Source organism: Falco peregrinus, chromosome 16 (assembly GCF_023634155.1).
Source record: "Falco peregrinus isolate bFalPer1 chromosome 16, bFalPer1.pri, whole genome shotgun sequence".
Classification (NCBI taxonomy): Eukaryota; Metazoa; Chordata; class Aves; order Falconiformes; family Falconidae; genus Falco; species Falco peregrinus.
Genome location: NC_073736.1, coordinates 6,150,242 through 6,163,823, shown reverse-complemented (window position 1 = coordinate 6,163,823; position 13,582 = coordinate 6,150,242). Strand labels below are relative to the sequence as shown.

General features: G+C 52.0%; 1 protein-coding gene across 1 annotated transcript in view; it reads left to right on the top strand.

The window, feature by feature from the left end:
* The window catches only part of PLXNA2 (plexin A2), a 179,386-nt gene that overhangs the window by 148,607 nt on the left and 17,197 nt on the right, over positions 1-13,582 (top strand). The window contains exons 18-26 of the mRNA XM_055819918.1: positions 601-840; positions 1,023-1,166; positions 2,337-2,571; positions 4,058-4,200; positions 5,856-6,124; positions 10,818-10,884; positions 11,553-11,699; positions 12,161-12,320; positions 12,712-12,815. Coding sequence (XP_055675893.1) covers positions 601-840; positions 1,023-1,166; positions 2,337-2,571; positions 4,058-4,200; positions 5,856-6,124; positions 10,818-10,884; positions 11,553-11,699; positions 12,161-12,320; positions 12,712-12,815 — 1,509 coding nt within the window. The remainder of the gene's footprint in view (positions 1-600; positions 841-1,022; positions 1,167-2,336; positions 2,572-4,057; positions 4,201-5,855; positions 6,125-10,817; positions 10,885-11,552; positions 11,700-12,160; positions 12,321-12,711; positions 12,816-13,582) is intronic.

The window sequence follows — 13,582 nt, the reverse complement described above, 5'->3', positions numbered from 1 at the left end:
TTGAGCGAAATTAAATCTTCTACTTATGGAGGGAGGCCAGACGGTTGGGCTCTTGCTGCTTTATAAGGCAAGAGTCTCATAAATCAGCCAGTTCCCTGCTTCCAGGGCTGGAGGAGCCGTGGCTGTCCCCAGCCCGGCAGGAGATGACCTTCGTGTTACCTCCAGCCCACAAGCATCAGCTGATCATTCCTCTCCCTCCCTGGCATTTGGGAATTGCCTCTAATCATCAGTTTGTAGTAGGGACCAGATATTTGCCTTGGGCCTGTTTCAAAGCTAGCATTGCTGAAGAGGACACAACTAGAAAGGGAAAAAAAAGAGAAAAGAAAAAGGGTTAAGTGATCTGCTATGCATGCCTCTAGCTCCTTTGAAAGCTGCTCAGTTCCAGGCTCACCCTCCCTCACTGCACCAGTGCCTTCATGCTGGCCAGAGGGGAAGCAAATTCCCCCAAACTATGGCTGTAATGCATCAAGTATGGATTAAAAATTTCGAGCTAAACTTGAACTTGCTGGATTTTCCAGGGAGTATTTAAGGAATCAGAACATTGTTCAGGTCAGGATCAAGTTTTCTCTGCTGTCTTTCAAAGCATCGCCTTCCTTGCAGGTCTGCAAGGTGGTGAACGCCACGGCGCTGGCCTGCCTCGCCCCCCCCCTCACCCCCGACTACCGACCGGGCTTGGATGCCGTCGAGCGGCCGGACGAGTTTGGGTTTATCTTTAACAACGTGCAGTCCCTGCTAGTCTACAACGACACCAAGTTCATATACTACCCCAACCCAACCTTTGAACTCCTGAGTCCAGCTGGGGTGCTGGAGCAGAAGCCAGGGTCACCCATCATCCTGAAGGTAAGGAGACCCCTACTCACCCGTGGGAAGAGGCAGAAAAAATTTCAGAGAGGAGTTTTAGGTCCCCTTTGGAGAATAGGTTTTGCTAAACAGAGTCCTGTCATTTGCACAAGCGGGGAAGGAGATGAAAACTGGAGAAATGTGCTGCATCTTTGTACAGTCTCCTCTCCCCTTGTCCCTAGGGCAGAAACCTGTGCCCACCCGCTCCGGGAGGAGCAAAGCTCAACTACACCGTGCTGATCGGAGAAACGCCCTGCGCTGTCACCGTCTCCGAGACCCAGCTGCTGTGCGAGCCACCAAATCTCACCGGGCAGCACAAAGTGATGGTGAGGGACCAAACACTCCTGTCAGCATCCCTCCCCTCCCTCCTTCCCACCCCTTCTCCTCCTCCAGCTCCCTGACATACTCAGATATTGAGTGTGATTTCTTGTCCAAGGACCGATAGGATTTTAGATCTTTATGGCTGTCGAACTGGCAGCTTAAAATATTGATGTGGATTAGCAAGGAGAAACTTCTTCCCCTCCCTGAAACTCACCAGCTATTATCAGAGACTTCTAGAAGGAACAAATCTTTCCGATGGTGCCTTCAGTGCCAGGCACCTTCCATTCCCTGGGGCTGCTTGCTCTTCCTTCAGTAGGCGAGACCGTTTTCAGCGGGCTGTGTTCTCCCTCCTGTAGGGATTTTATCAGTCCTTGTAGCCAGACCTGACCTGCTAAGTGAATGGAAAGGCTTTGCCTTTTCCCAAAGCAGAAGCAGCCAGGGACATCCAGACACTGGAGCGGTTGGATCAACGGCCTCATCCAGGATAACAGTTGGTGTCTTCCTCTGCTTTGGTTTTGGGCATTGCTGCTTCCCCTGATCCACTCGCAGACCAAGCTCGCAGCTGCTGAAGTGCTTGAGTAGAGCCCAAATGAGATTGTAATTGTGATTTATTTCCCTTTAAGTTCAGCATCCAAAACATATTCAGATTATCGCAGTGTGATTCACAGAAGCGCAACCTGGCTGAGAGCTGCGTGCATCTGTGGCCGGGGCACATCCAAGAAAAGCCTGTCCTGGCATTAACCTCCGCCGTGTTTGCTCTGTAGCTTTCACCTGGGGCTTTCTCTTCCCTTCTCTGTTCTCTCTTTCCAGTCGCTCTGGTTTCTTGTCAGTGAAATTATCACTGGGTTGCTGATGTCCACGGTTTACAAAAGGGAGTTGAAAGCTTATAAAATGAAAGTCAAATGGAGCCATCAGATAATAAGAACAAAACACAGATAGTGAAGGGCTGGCACATTTATCATGACTTGAAGCCTCCTTGTGTTCACATAAGCTGCACCTTCTGTGTTTGAAGGCAATCAGAATTACTATATTCTTGGCTGAACCAGAGGTGGTTCAGTGCCTCCTTAGGGGTCTGTGCAGCCCCTGCGGTGCGTGCCCTGGCTGGGGAGGACGGGGCTGTGGGACAGGCTGACACCCTTACCTAAAGCTGTGGTTGTCTCTGTTGTGCTTTGTAGGTGCGTGTTGGTGGTATCATCTTCTCCCCTGGTTCAGTGAGCATCGCCTCAGACAGCCTCCTGACCCTGCCAGCCATTGTCAGTATTGCGGCCGGAGGCAGCCTGCTCCTCATCATTGTCATCATTGTCCTCATCGCCTACAAGCGCAAGTCCCGAGAGAACGACCTGACCCTCAAGAGGCTGCAGATGCAGATGGACAACCTGGAGTCCCGCGTGGCCCTAGAGTGCAAGGAGGGTCAGTACTGCCCGGGATCGGGCACTCTCGCTGTGCTGCAGCCCCGTGCTCCAGTCCCCTGCTTTCCCCACTGGAACCACCCCAGTCACCCCATCTTTGCAGCGAGGAGCGGAGCGCGTGCCCTGCGAGGTTTGCCCGCCTGCCCTGCCACGGGAAGGTGGGCAGCGACAAGGGCGTCAGCGGCAGACGCGGCTCTGCTGCCTGGTGTGCCGAGAATGGGATTAGAGCTTGATCCTGCTTAAGCGACATGCCTGGATCGCGCTGCGAGGACGGCGTGAGCTCCGGGGTGCCCGGCACGATATGCCCCCTTGTCTAATGGCCTTTTAGTAGAAAGCTTTGAAAAGACAGAGTGAGATCGGGAGCAGAGGGGTCTCGGACCCCCGAGAAACAGCGTGTATCCCACCTGGGAGGCGGGAGGGCTGGAAAGCCGGGCCAGTCCCTCCTCCGGTCCCTAAGGTGTGAGCCCAGAGCAGTAAGAGTAGGTCTGAGGGATAGGAAGAAGCTCCTCAAGCATTTGCTTCTGGGAAATCTTGTGTGTTATTTGGCTTAGCTAGACCTGCCGCTTGCAGATTTCAGCACAGACAAGTCTCGTCCCTTGCAGCGAGGCGCTGAGGAGCGAAGGTGGAGGCGGGCGTCATTTCTGTAGCTGGTGGGCTGAGAGAAAAAGCGTTCTGGGGAGGTGTGCTGCTGCTGTCGTGTTTGTCCTTCCAGCTGGAAGGGAGCTTAGTGACTCGGAGAAAAATAAATAGAAAGCTGCAAATTTCATAGTGTGGCCTCTGTATATAGAGAGAGTTGCATTGGATTTGTTCGGCTCATTTTAAAAGGATAGCCTTGAAAGCAGAGGACAATAAACGAGATCTGTTCAGGAGAGACCACAGCCACGGCATGGGCAGCTGCCTAGCTGGGGTACAGAGACCTTCCTGAGCCTGTATTTCATACTTTGGAGAGAGAACACAAGGATGCACATACAGCTGTATAACACAGTGATGTCATGTTACAAGAGGAAGAATAAATTCCTTCCTGACCCCTGCAGCAAGCAGTTTCTGCTTGGAATTGACCTGCATCAGATTTGATTATTTTGGCAACTGTTGACAGAGGAGGAGAAGAAGAAGAAAGGAAAATATGGGAGGCACCAAGTTAGGAAAATAGATCCTCATTTCTATCTGCAGCCTTTAAAGGTGTTTTAGGTGTATATACACAGGTGTGAACTGCATACAAATTAATAAGCATCTTTTGTTCTCGGCATCTGCTGTGTGTAGTGTGTGCTCCCTCGCGCTCAGCTGCTGAGACAGAGTCTCCAGGGGTGAGGGTCTGTCTGAGCTCTGCCGCGAGGTCTCCTCCGAATGGGTTTCCTGAGGGGGCCCGTTGATGGTTGCTGCCATGCCCCCGCGGAGAGCAGCAGGCAGCCCTGCCCAAAGCCCCTGCCCAGCCCCAGCTCCCGGAGCCCACCGGTGTTTCTCTGTCTCATTCTGTTCTCCCTGAATAGCTTTTGCAGAGCTGCAGACGGACATCAATGAATTAACCAGCGACCTGGATCGCTCTGGGATCCCGTACCTCGACTACCGAACATATGCCATGAGGGTCCTTTTCCCTGGCATCGAGGACCATCCTGTCCTGCGGGAGCTGGAGGTAACCAACAGGCTGTGCTCTGGCCCTTCGAGGTTTCCCTGAGCCCTCGGGTGAGCCAGCACCAGACCCTGAGGTGCCTTTATCCCTTCCACACCAAATCCTGTCAGAGGCGCTGGGGTTGGCAGGATGAGCCCTGAGTTCATTTTAACTAAGAAACTGGTGTTTTATTTCCATCGCGCACTGCTTCATTCCTTTCAGTTTCTTCTCCCCGGTGTTGATTTAGTTTTATTTTATGGGGGTTTATATTGCTATAGGCCAGCAGAGCCAAGTTATGGGGGTCTTTTGAAAGTCCTCCTTAATCACTTTACGGTGCAGGGGAAGGCTGTGCGCCTGGGAGCATCCTGCCTGGAGCATCCTGCCTGGAGCATCCTGCTGCTGCTGTTCCATGGCGTGTCCACGGGAGGGCAAGCACCATGCCCAGGCGCGGCCAGCTCCTGCCTGGCTCTCAGCAAGCGCCTCCAGCTCCCTGCTTTTTCCACCAGTATGTTGAATCTATACATAAGATTTTCACCGAGGATATAGAAAAATTGGTAAGGTACCAGGGGCCATCGGATCACCTTGCAGATGGGCTCTTCTCACCTGTGAGAGTGCCAAAAAAAAATAAAAAAATTATCGTGCTTCACGAAACTATCTGCCGCCAAGTGTGGGGCTGCCATCCTCCATCTGGGGTGCCCAGAGGTCCCGGGCTCAGCGCTCCCTCTCAGAGACTGGCATTACTCCAGTAAATCCAGAAAGTCCCGTTGCCTTCACACAGCCCGGGAGGTGGCCCACATCTTCAGCCAGAGGCGTCAGAGGAAGAAGTCTTGATTGCTTGTGCTCCGTACGGCTGCGTTGCTTTTCCAGGCAAGCAGTACTCAGCATTAATGCATCAAAACAGATTCCAGTGGGCCACCAAGACCGAGCAGTTGCTGTGGAGTTGGTAAAACTCACCCAGGCTTTGAACCAGCCTCCCTCAGCCCATTCCCATGCCATTTTCCAGTCCCACACATTATGTTCGCTGTTTAAATTGCCAAATAAGCTGACGCTCTAGCAAACAAATATGAATGTTTTTTATTTGTTTTGCTCATGAAAAACAGAATTGCACAAGTGATAAATGTGTTGCCAATTACACAGTTGCTTAATTATGTAACGTTAGTAAAACCAATACATAAGTCTCCAAGATGTTTGGTAAAGTTGCTTAATGCAGTTCATCATTTTCGCTTGTAATGAATTACTTGAATCTGTAACTGGCTGAAAGCCTCAATTTTTTACACTTGTCCCATAATAAAGCAATAGCCTAAATTAGTATTTAATTTACTTACAAGAGTGTCACTTTTTGTGCAGAACAAGCAAAACTGTATGTCATTTATAGGGCCGTTAGCCTCAAAGCAGCAGCTTTATGGCATGCATAGAGTGTAGCTCGAAGCAATGATTAAGGCAAGCTGTGCTGAGGTGCTGGGGGAGGACAGAAAGGGTGACACTTGTTCAGAACTGGCCAGAGGCCACGTTCAGGGATGCTGAGACCCTGAGAGGTGGGATGCTGGCTTGTGCACCCAGGGTTAAACCATTCACCCTACCCCAGCGACGGTGGCATGCCCCTGGGGTGATGCAGGGCTGCCCTCCGGTCCCTTGTCCTCCCATGCCTTGGCTGATGGGCATGCTCTTCTCCACCACAGGTCCAAGGGAACGGGCAGCAGAGCGTGGAGAAGGCTCTGAAGCTCTTTGCTCAGCTGATCAACAACAAAGTCTTCCTGCTGACCTTCATCCGAACGCTGGAGCTGCAGCGCAGCTTCTCCATGCGCGATCGAGGCAACGTGGCCTCACTCATCATGACGGGTCTGCAAGGCAAGCTGGAGTACGCCACCGACGTGCTGAAGCAGCTGCTCTCCGACCTCATCGAGAAGAACCTGGAAAACAAGAACCACCCCAAACTGCTCCTGCGCAGGTACCACGGGGCCGGGGGAGGGAGGAGGCTGTGGGCAGGTCAGCACGGTCCCCCGGGCTGGCACGGCCACGCTGCTGGTGGCATATGGGGGCTCTGCGGGACAGGGTGCTGGTGTCAGCAGGAAAATGCAGCTTTCCATGGGGAACTTTGGATAAACCCATCCATTTCCGTGCCTGCCTCCAGGACACAGGCTTAACTCCACTCTGTGATTTCACAGATGGCTGAACAGGGTCTTAAATTGGATCTAAGAGAGCTATTACCTCTGCTGCATCTCCTTCTCACTCTGGCTTGGCTGAGAGCAGGTGACGATGCCAGTGCTGTCACCTCCACCATCCAACTGCCTCCTCCTTGCCCTGCCTGCACCCACCTGACCAAGCTCCAGCTTCTCTCACCTGTGTGTGCAGAGATGCCCGAGTGGTTCAGCAAAGGGGTTTAGCGCCTGTGCCAGTCCTGTGCAGGGCTGCCTCAGGGCACCATCGTGGCAGGGAGGTGAATGGCCCAAAAACCAGGGCTCTCCATCACCTGCATGCTGCTGGTACCAAGCAGTGATCTGTGCGTCCAGGCAGGGAAGAGGAGGCGCTAGCTCAGGTACAGCAGGGTCTGGAGGAGCAGGGATGCAGCTTTTTTAGTCATCTTACTGGGCTTGAGGCTCTTAAGGGCAGGAGTCTTCTAACTTACATGTCTGTACAGTACTGAGGGTCCTTGTCTCCCGTGGGCTGTGTGGTATTATTGGGGTGAGTACAGCACTGACCTAGCGAAGGAAAGGACCTGTTGGATGGGCAATGCCGCGGATTGCCCCTGGAGCCATCAGGGAAAGGCAGGCTGCCCAGCAAGGCTTGGTCCCCCTCCTGATGGCAGCCCATTCTCCGCAGCCAGGATGCTTCTGCGAGCTCCACTCTCACGTGTCTGAGCTGCCTCAGAGGTATTTATGGGCTTTGTCCTCACAGCATCCACGTCTGCCTGGATGGAGAGCAGCGTTTGTGTTTCACAGCTGAGGGAAGGAGCTCAGGAACAGATAAGCAACTCACCCAAGATTGTGCTGGGAAGTGACAGAAATAAAGAGAAGAAAAAGTGTATATTAATGCAGGCAAGGTCAGCAGCTACCAGTAAAAGGCTACACCTGTTCTCCATGTCATAAGCCACCTCCGTCCCATGTCCCTTTGGGTTCTTGGCCAGCGGCAGGAACGCACCCCCATCGGCCGTGGCTGCGGCTCTGCTGGCATCTCGCTGGAGTGAGCAGGCAAAGGCGAGAGGAGGATTTCACGGCTCTAGCAAAATTTCAGGGATTCCTCCAGCCATAATGAATATACTTGACAGGAAATTGCTTTAAATCTGGCTGTGTTTGCAGAGACAATAACTCATCTCAGAAAAGGAAGCCGTCTTAATTTCCCCCGTGGTTTGACAAGTCGCTGGGAAAGCGTCTTCTGCCTCAGCCATCAATAATGACTTTTCACGGTGCTCCAAAAAATACATGTCTGGTGATCAGAGACGTGCTCCCTGCTCCCCACAGCACCCAGCACAGAGACGGGGCCATGGGCAATGCCAGCAGCATTGGGGCTGCCTGTCCTGCACCAGGATTTAGCCCTTTCACAGGAAACCTGACCTTGAATGTTGCCCAGGATGGGGCATCTACCACCTCGCTGGGCAACTTGGTCCGGTGCTTCACCACCCTCACTGTAAAATATTTCTTCCTTATATCTAGTGTGAATCTACCCTCTTTTACTCCAAAAGCATCACTCCTTGTCCTATCGCTACAGGCCCTACTGAACCTCCGGCTGGACCCCTGTCCCAGCCCTGTGCCCAGCTGGCTCCCGGCTGCTGCTGGTGCACAAAACAGCCCAGGCTGGAAGGTCTTGCTCTGACTTAATAAGCAGTGATCAGCCACAAAGTGAAATGTAATTTTTTTAAAAAAAATTTGAGATCTCTGGTGGCAGCAGTTCATAATTGACACTCAGTTCTTTCTCTCTTTCTTCCTCGTTTTCCCCTCTCTCTTTCTTCCATGACTACCCCTCGCGGGAGACAGCAAGAAAGTTGACATTAAATCAAATATCTGCTCCAGTTCCTGGCACAGAGCGCAGCACACAGCAGTTTGGAGACCTAGATATAGCAGGGAAAATTAATAAAATACATATTTATTTTTGGGGTTCTCTCAGCTCTTTTTGTTTAGTTTTGTTTTATTCCTGGTGCCTCAGAAAGTCAGAGGAGCCGCCAAGGCGCCGGTTGCTGGCGTCAGACTCCTTTGGAAAGTCATCTCTGGATCGTGCTTTGCCCTTGTTATGTGGTCAATATGAGAAAGGTTTTCTCCAAGTGGAGGGATTCTCCCCTGCCGTGTTAATCTTCAGGAGCTTATTTTTTATTTTTAGAGGCAGATCTCTAACAGTGTTTCAGATACCAGCCCAGCGACAGCGTATGAGCGATGCCTGCCGAGGGGCAGCACAAAGCCCCGCAGCAGCTATTGCTGCGGCTCAGCAGACCCTTCCCCACGTAGTAGAGAGAAAGAGAGGTCAGGCCCCGTGGTGGCAGGCAGAATTGAAGGGATGGCTTACCCAGCCATCACCACCGATCCGATTTCAAAGGCAGAGGAGGCCAGGGAAAGTATAGACAGCAGACTTGTTTGCAAGGAGCCTGTGGTGCTCCTGCTGCACCCAGCAGCGTTGAAGGTTACAAGCAGCCCCTTTCCTCAGCCAGTGTAGGACGGTGATGATTAACTCAATTGCTGGCCGTCCCCAGGACCGATGCACTGCAAATATCTCACAGCGTCAGCCTGTGTCAAGATGAGAGTGAGATTCAGTGCTTGAAGGTAAGGAGAAATGGGATTTGACAGAGATGCTCAGAGGTGTTTCTTTTTGCTGTTGCATTCAGCTGATCTTTTATTTCTGATAACAAAATAAAAGGGAACAGCTAGATGTGGGAGTACCTGATACCCTTCTCCCACACAATATGCCCCAACTTCTCTGTCGCTCCACATTTCAGTTCTTTTTGCGGTGCTGGTGGCAGCCCATGAGCAGCCAACAAGGACAGGTCACAGCATTGCTTCACTGGCTAATAGGGAGGCTTGCTAATTCTTAATATAATATTCTATTAACAAAGTAGTTTACTAAATCAATATTCACCCTGACGTTCTAAATGTATAATTTTCTGAGGTTTTCACCTATTCTTTAGTTTGTATCACTGCCTCTCTGTTCTCTGTGGCTCGCTGGCGCAGCAGTGTGCTGGTGCTTCTCCTCCTTAATTGGGTGACTGAAATATTTTAAACAGGAGAACAATGTGTGTGTCAATTTGTAGGATGATTTTTTAGGCAGTTAATCAATTCAGGCTTAAATTCTTTGGGGATCTGCAGACATTTTCACAAATTCCTGGCAGATGTTGCAGTCCTAAGAGATGATGGATAGCGTGACCCCAGGTCTATCTGCCGACTGGCATCAGTTTTTCTTTGGTGATATCTGTGGCTCCCGTTTATGCTTCATCTGCTTGACTTTGGGATCAAACCTTGTTGCTTTTGTCGTGTGTGTTTTTCATTAAATGGCAGAGTTTTCAAGCATGTGGGATGCTGTGTAAATACATACCAAGAGGCAGTCCCTGATTCAAGGCAGCAGAGCAGACAGGGGAAAATGGGGGGTACTGGGTCTGGAGCGGGACAGTGACCTGCTCCAGGTCAGGGTCAGGGTGATGGCAGAGGCTCGATGCATTGCCATGCTTGTTGAGCATCTCCTGAGAAGGTTGCTGGCACAGTGGGCGAAGGGCAGTCGGCAGGAACGGCACCAGGAGCAGAGCTGCCGGCCAAGGGGATGAAGGCACAGAGAGGCGCCCAGAGGCAGCGGGGCTGCTGCCTTGCTGCAGGCTCACAGTGAGGGCATGGTCCCCGGCAGAAAGGGTGCTGCAGCGGGCAGGGTGCTGGATCCACCCCTCTTCACTTGCTGAAATTTTGACCAGATCCTGGTATTGCATGTGGCACGAGGAGAAGGCTGGTAGCGCAGGGAGCCGGGCTGCCCGGGGTCAGTTTGTGGCTGGCTTGGCTGCAGCAGAGCAGCTCTCTGCGTGGCCTCGTGGGCAGGCTGGCAGCCTTGCCTGCCTGCCTGCCTGCCCGCCCGCCCGCCTGCCTGCCTGCCTGCCTGCCTGCCCGCCCGCCCGCCTGCCTGCCTGCCTGCCTGCCACCAGCACGAGCTGCATGGCTGGCGCTCAGATGTGGACTGTGAGACAGCACAGCCATCCTGTCCCATCCCAAGGAAAGGAACTGTGGTGCTTTAAGGAAAGTCTCCTGGTCCTGCAGAGCCAGCATTAAAAACTATCATTAGGAACCATTGTATTTAAATTAGAAATAATCTTGGGCACAATGTGGGGAGAGGACACTGGGTGGGACTGGGGAGAAAGCTGTAATTTCCCTGCCATTGTCACTCTGCTGTCCCTGATTGCCAGGAACTGCTGCAAATCCCAATGATTTACCGAGCCAGGCTGTAATTTGCACCACGTGCAACAAGCCGAGTGTCACCAGGCTCCCCATCACCAGCCCCATCAGGGCTGTCAGCTGGGCAAGCTGCTGTCAGCTCGGTGCAGCAGAGGGGGGGGCCCTGGTTTGGAGCACCACGGCAGCTGTGTCAGGGTGCAGCCAGGTGGTGCCACCCGGGGAGATCTGGGGCCTCTGGTGTGTGATTTGGTTTCATGTGTAACATGCGTGTCCTCCGGGCTTCCCTAGGACCGAGTCCGTGGCTGAGAAGATGCTGACTAACTGGTTTGCCTTCCTCCTCCACAAGTTCCTCAAGGTAAGGAGGGATGGAGCTGAGATCCTGCTTTGCTGTCTCACCCACCAGCCATCCCCAGGGTGAATCCGGGCTTGAAATTCTTCAGTCAGACTCCAAGTCAAAAGATGTAGTAGCAAGGCAGGGGAGGTGGAAATTTGCTCAGAGATGCCTACAGCTGGGGCTGCTGTTACATGGGCTGAGCCAAGCTGGCACGGCCTCCGTGCTCAGCCTTCTCCAACCCTCAGATCACCTGGTGTAATTCTCATGTAGTGGAGTTTCTGTTGCACCTCTTTGGTACTTAGGAGAAATTCTCACTTGGATCTCCGTGCCTGGACTTCCATATTTTTTAACTTTATTTGTGGTTTTGGAAGCCCCACAGAATTTGCTTCATGGGAGTGAACAGTGAGGTCAAGATCTCAAATTCCATTTTTTTACAGCCATGTAGATTCAGTAGAGATTTACCAAGCCAACGGCAACATACCCCTCGAGCAATGGAGCTGATGGGTTTGGCTGCCCTTTCCAGGAGCTGCTGGGGGCTGAGCCTGGATTGCACATGTGCTAAAGGTTGAGTCAGTGGGACTATGCCTCTGCTGACAGGAATCCTGTGCAAAACCTGCGTGCAGCCAGTGGCCCTGGAGGAGATGCACCTCCACCTCCATGTTAGTCGTGCTGTCTGTCTCGTTGTGTAGGAATGTGCTGGAGAGCCGCTCTTCATGCTCTACTGTGCCATCAAGCAACAGATGGAGAAAGGTCCCATTGATGCCATCACAGGAGAAGCCCGTTACTCCCTCAGTGAGGACAAGCTGATCCGGCAGCAAATTGAGTACAAGACCCTGGTGAGTGATCGCTGTAGAAGCTGCCATTGAATCGCTTCTGTCCCCCTTGCTTGGCCATGAGCTGTTCTGACCTTAGGCTGGTGATTAGGACACCACTGTGAAGCCTAAATGTTACCAGTGCAATAAAGCCTCATGCTGCCAGACCCACGGCCGAGTCAGGTGTGCCCCTAATCTGCAGATACAAAAAGCCTGAGCTAAGGTTTGGAAAGGCAGGGTTTGAGGGGACCATTTATCTCCCTGTGCATTGAGTGTTGCCCTCCCTCTAGCAAATGAAAATGGACATTTAGGACGCCTACCTTGGTAATCATTCTGAAGATACACTAGATGCGACAGCAATGATGCGATTAGGGTTGCAATGCTTTTTTTATGACAACAGGTTGTTGTGACACATGTGGTTACAGTTCTCCTGGATGCTTGTCTGAAGCCCTCTAGAGCATGGTGGTGTTCTCCTTGCCTTCCAGATCCTAAATTGTGTGAACCCAGATAATGAGAACAGTCCAGAGATCCCTGTGAAGGTGCTCAACTGTGATACCATCACTCAAGTCAAAGAGAAGATCCTCGATGCAGTATACAAAAACGTTCCATATTCTCAAAGACCGAGAGCTGTTGACATGGACTTGGGTAGGAGCTTCCCTGCCTCGTAGGAGAGGGAAGATCAGAGAGGTTGAACAGTGATTCTTGGTGGGTTTGGCAGAGCTTGAGAAGTAGAGCTCAGGCTGCACAACACCATACGTGTTTCTAGCGTTAGAGGGGCATGGGCACTGCTCCTGCTGAATAGGTTTTGAGCTCTGTGGGATCAGCTAATTGTCCATTGACCACAGAGCAAATGATTCCTGAAGCCTCCTTTGCTCTGCTGACAATTTAGCTTCCCCTGGGTGCCTCCTCCTGGGAGATGGCCTTTTCTACAGGCTCATCTGTCCAGTAGGTACTTGGGCCAGAAGTGGATAGAGCCTTTTAGTGCCTTTCCCCCTCTCTGACCATCATGCCTGCCTGGTTTTTGCCTCTCCCACAGAGTGGCGGCAGGGCCGGATAGCTCGTGTGGTCCTGCAAGATGAAGACATCACCACCAAGATTGAAGGAGATTGGAAGCGCTTGAACACCTTGATGCATTATCAGGTAAGAAAGCAGCCCCGGTGGACAGCTCCCGGAAAGCTGTCAGGAGGGAAGAAAAGCAGAAATTTAATTCCCAAGTATCTCATCTACCAAGACAGACAGGGAGGTCACATTTATGTGATAAACCAGAAGGGTTCAATGTGCTTACGCATTAGATGGGAAAGCAACCTTGACATGGATGTTAAAGAAACCAGCAGAGTTGAAAATTGGCTAAATTAAAACCACCAGCCGTGCTAATGAGACAGAGGGAGCGGTGACGAGGGCTGACCACCTGCTGCTGGAGGTGTGGGGCCAGGGGATGGATGGCACGTGGGGCTCAGGACTTTGTGCGGGGGTCTGAGACAACCAGGAGTGCAGCAGGGAAGGAAGAGGAGCCTCTGCCTTCCTTCAAAGCTTTGCAAATGCCACACAATCTGATGATCTGATGCAAAGCACAGGCTGCAGCGGCAGCTCACCTCTTGTACTCTTGATCTTCCTATGCGTTGGCTCTTGAGCATCGTGCAAGGAGTGAAGAAGGGAAGCAGAGCAAATACTTCAGGTACTGTCCCATGGGAGGCTCGAGAGGCTGCTGTGGGGAGTTAGGGGATGAAGCCAGGTCAGGAAAAAGTAAACATCAAGAGCTACTTCTTGACAGAGTGGCATCAAACCTCCTAAGTCCCAGACCTAGTCTTCCAAGCCAAGTAACAAGAGTTTAAGTCACATAAAAGGAGGCTAGGCAGTGAGGATGCTCTATCATGCATCAGCCAGGGTGGCCGAGGTGACCTGAGAAG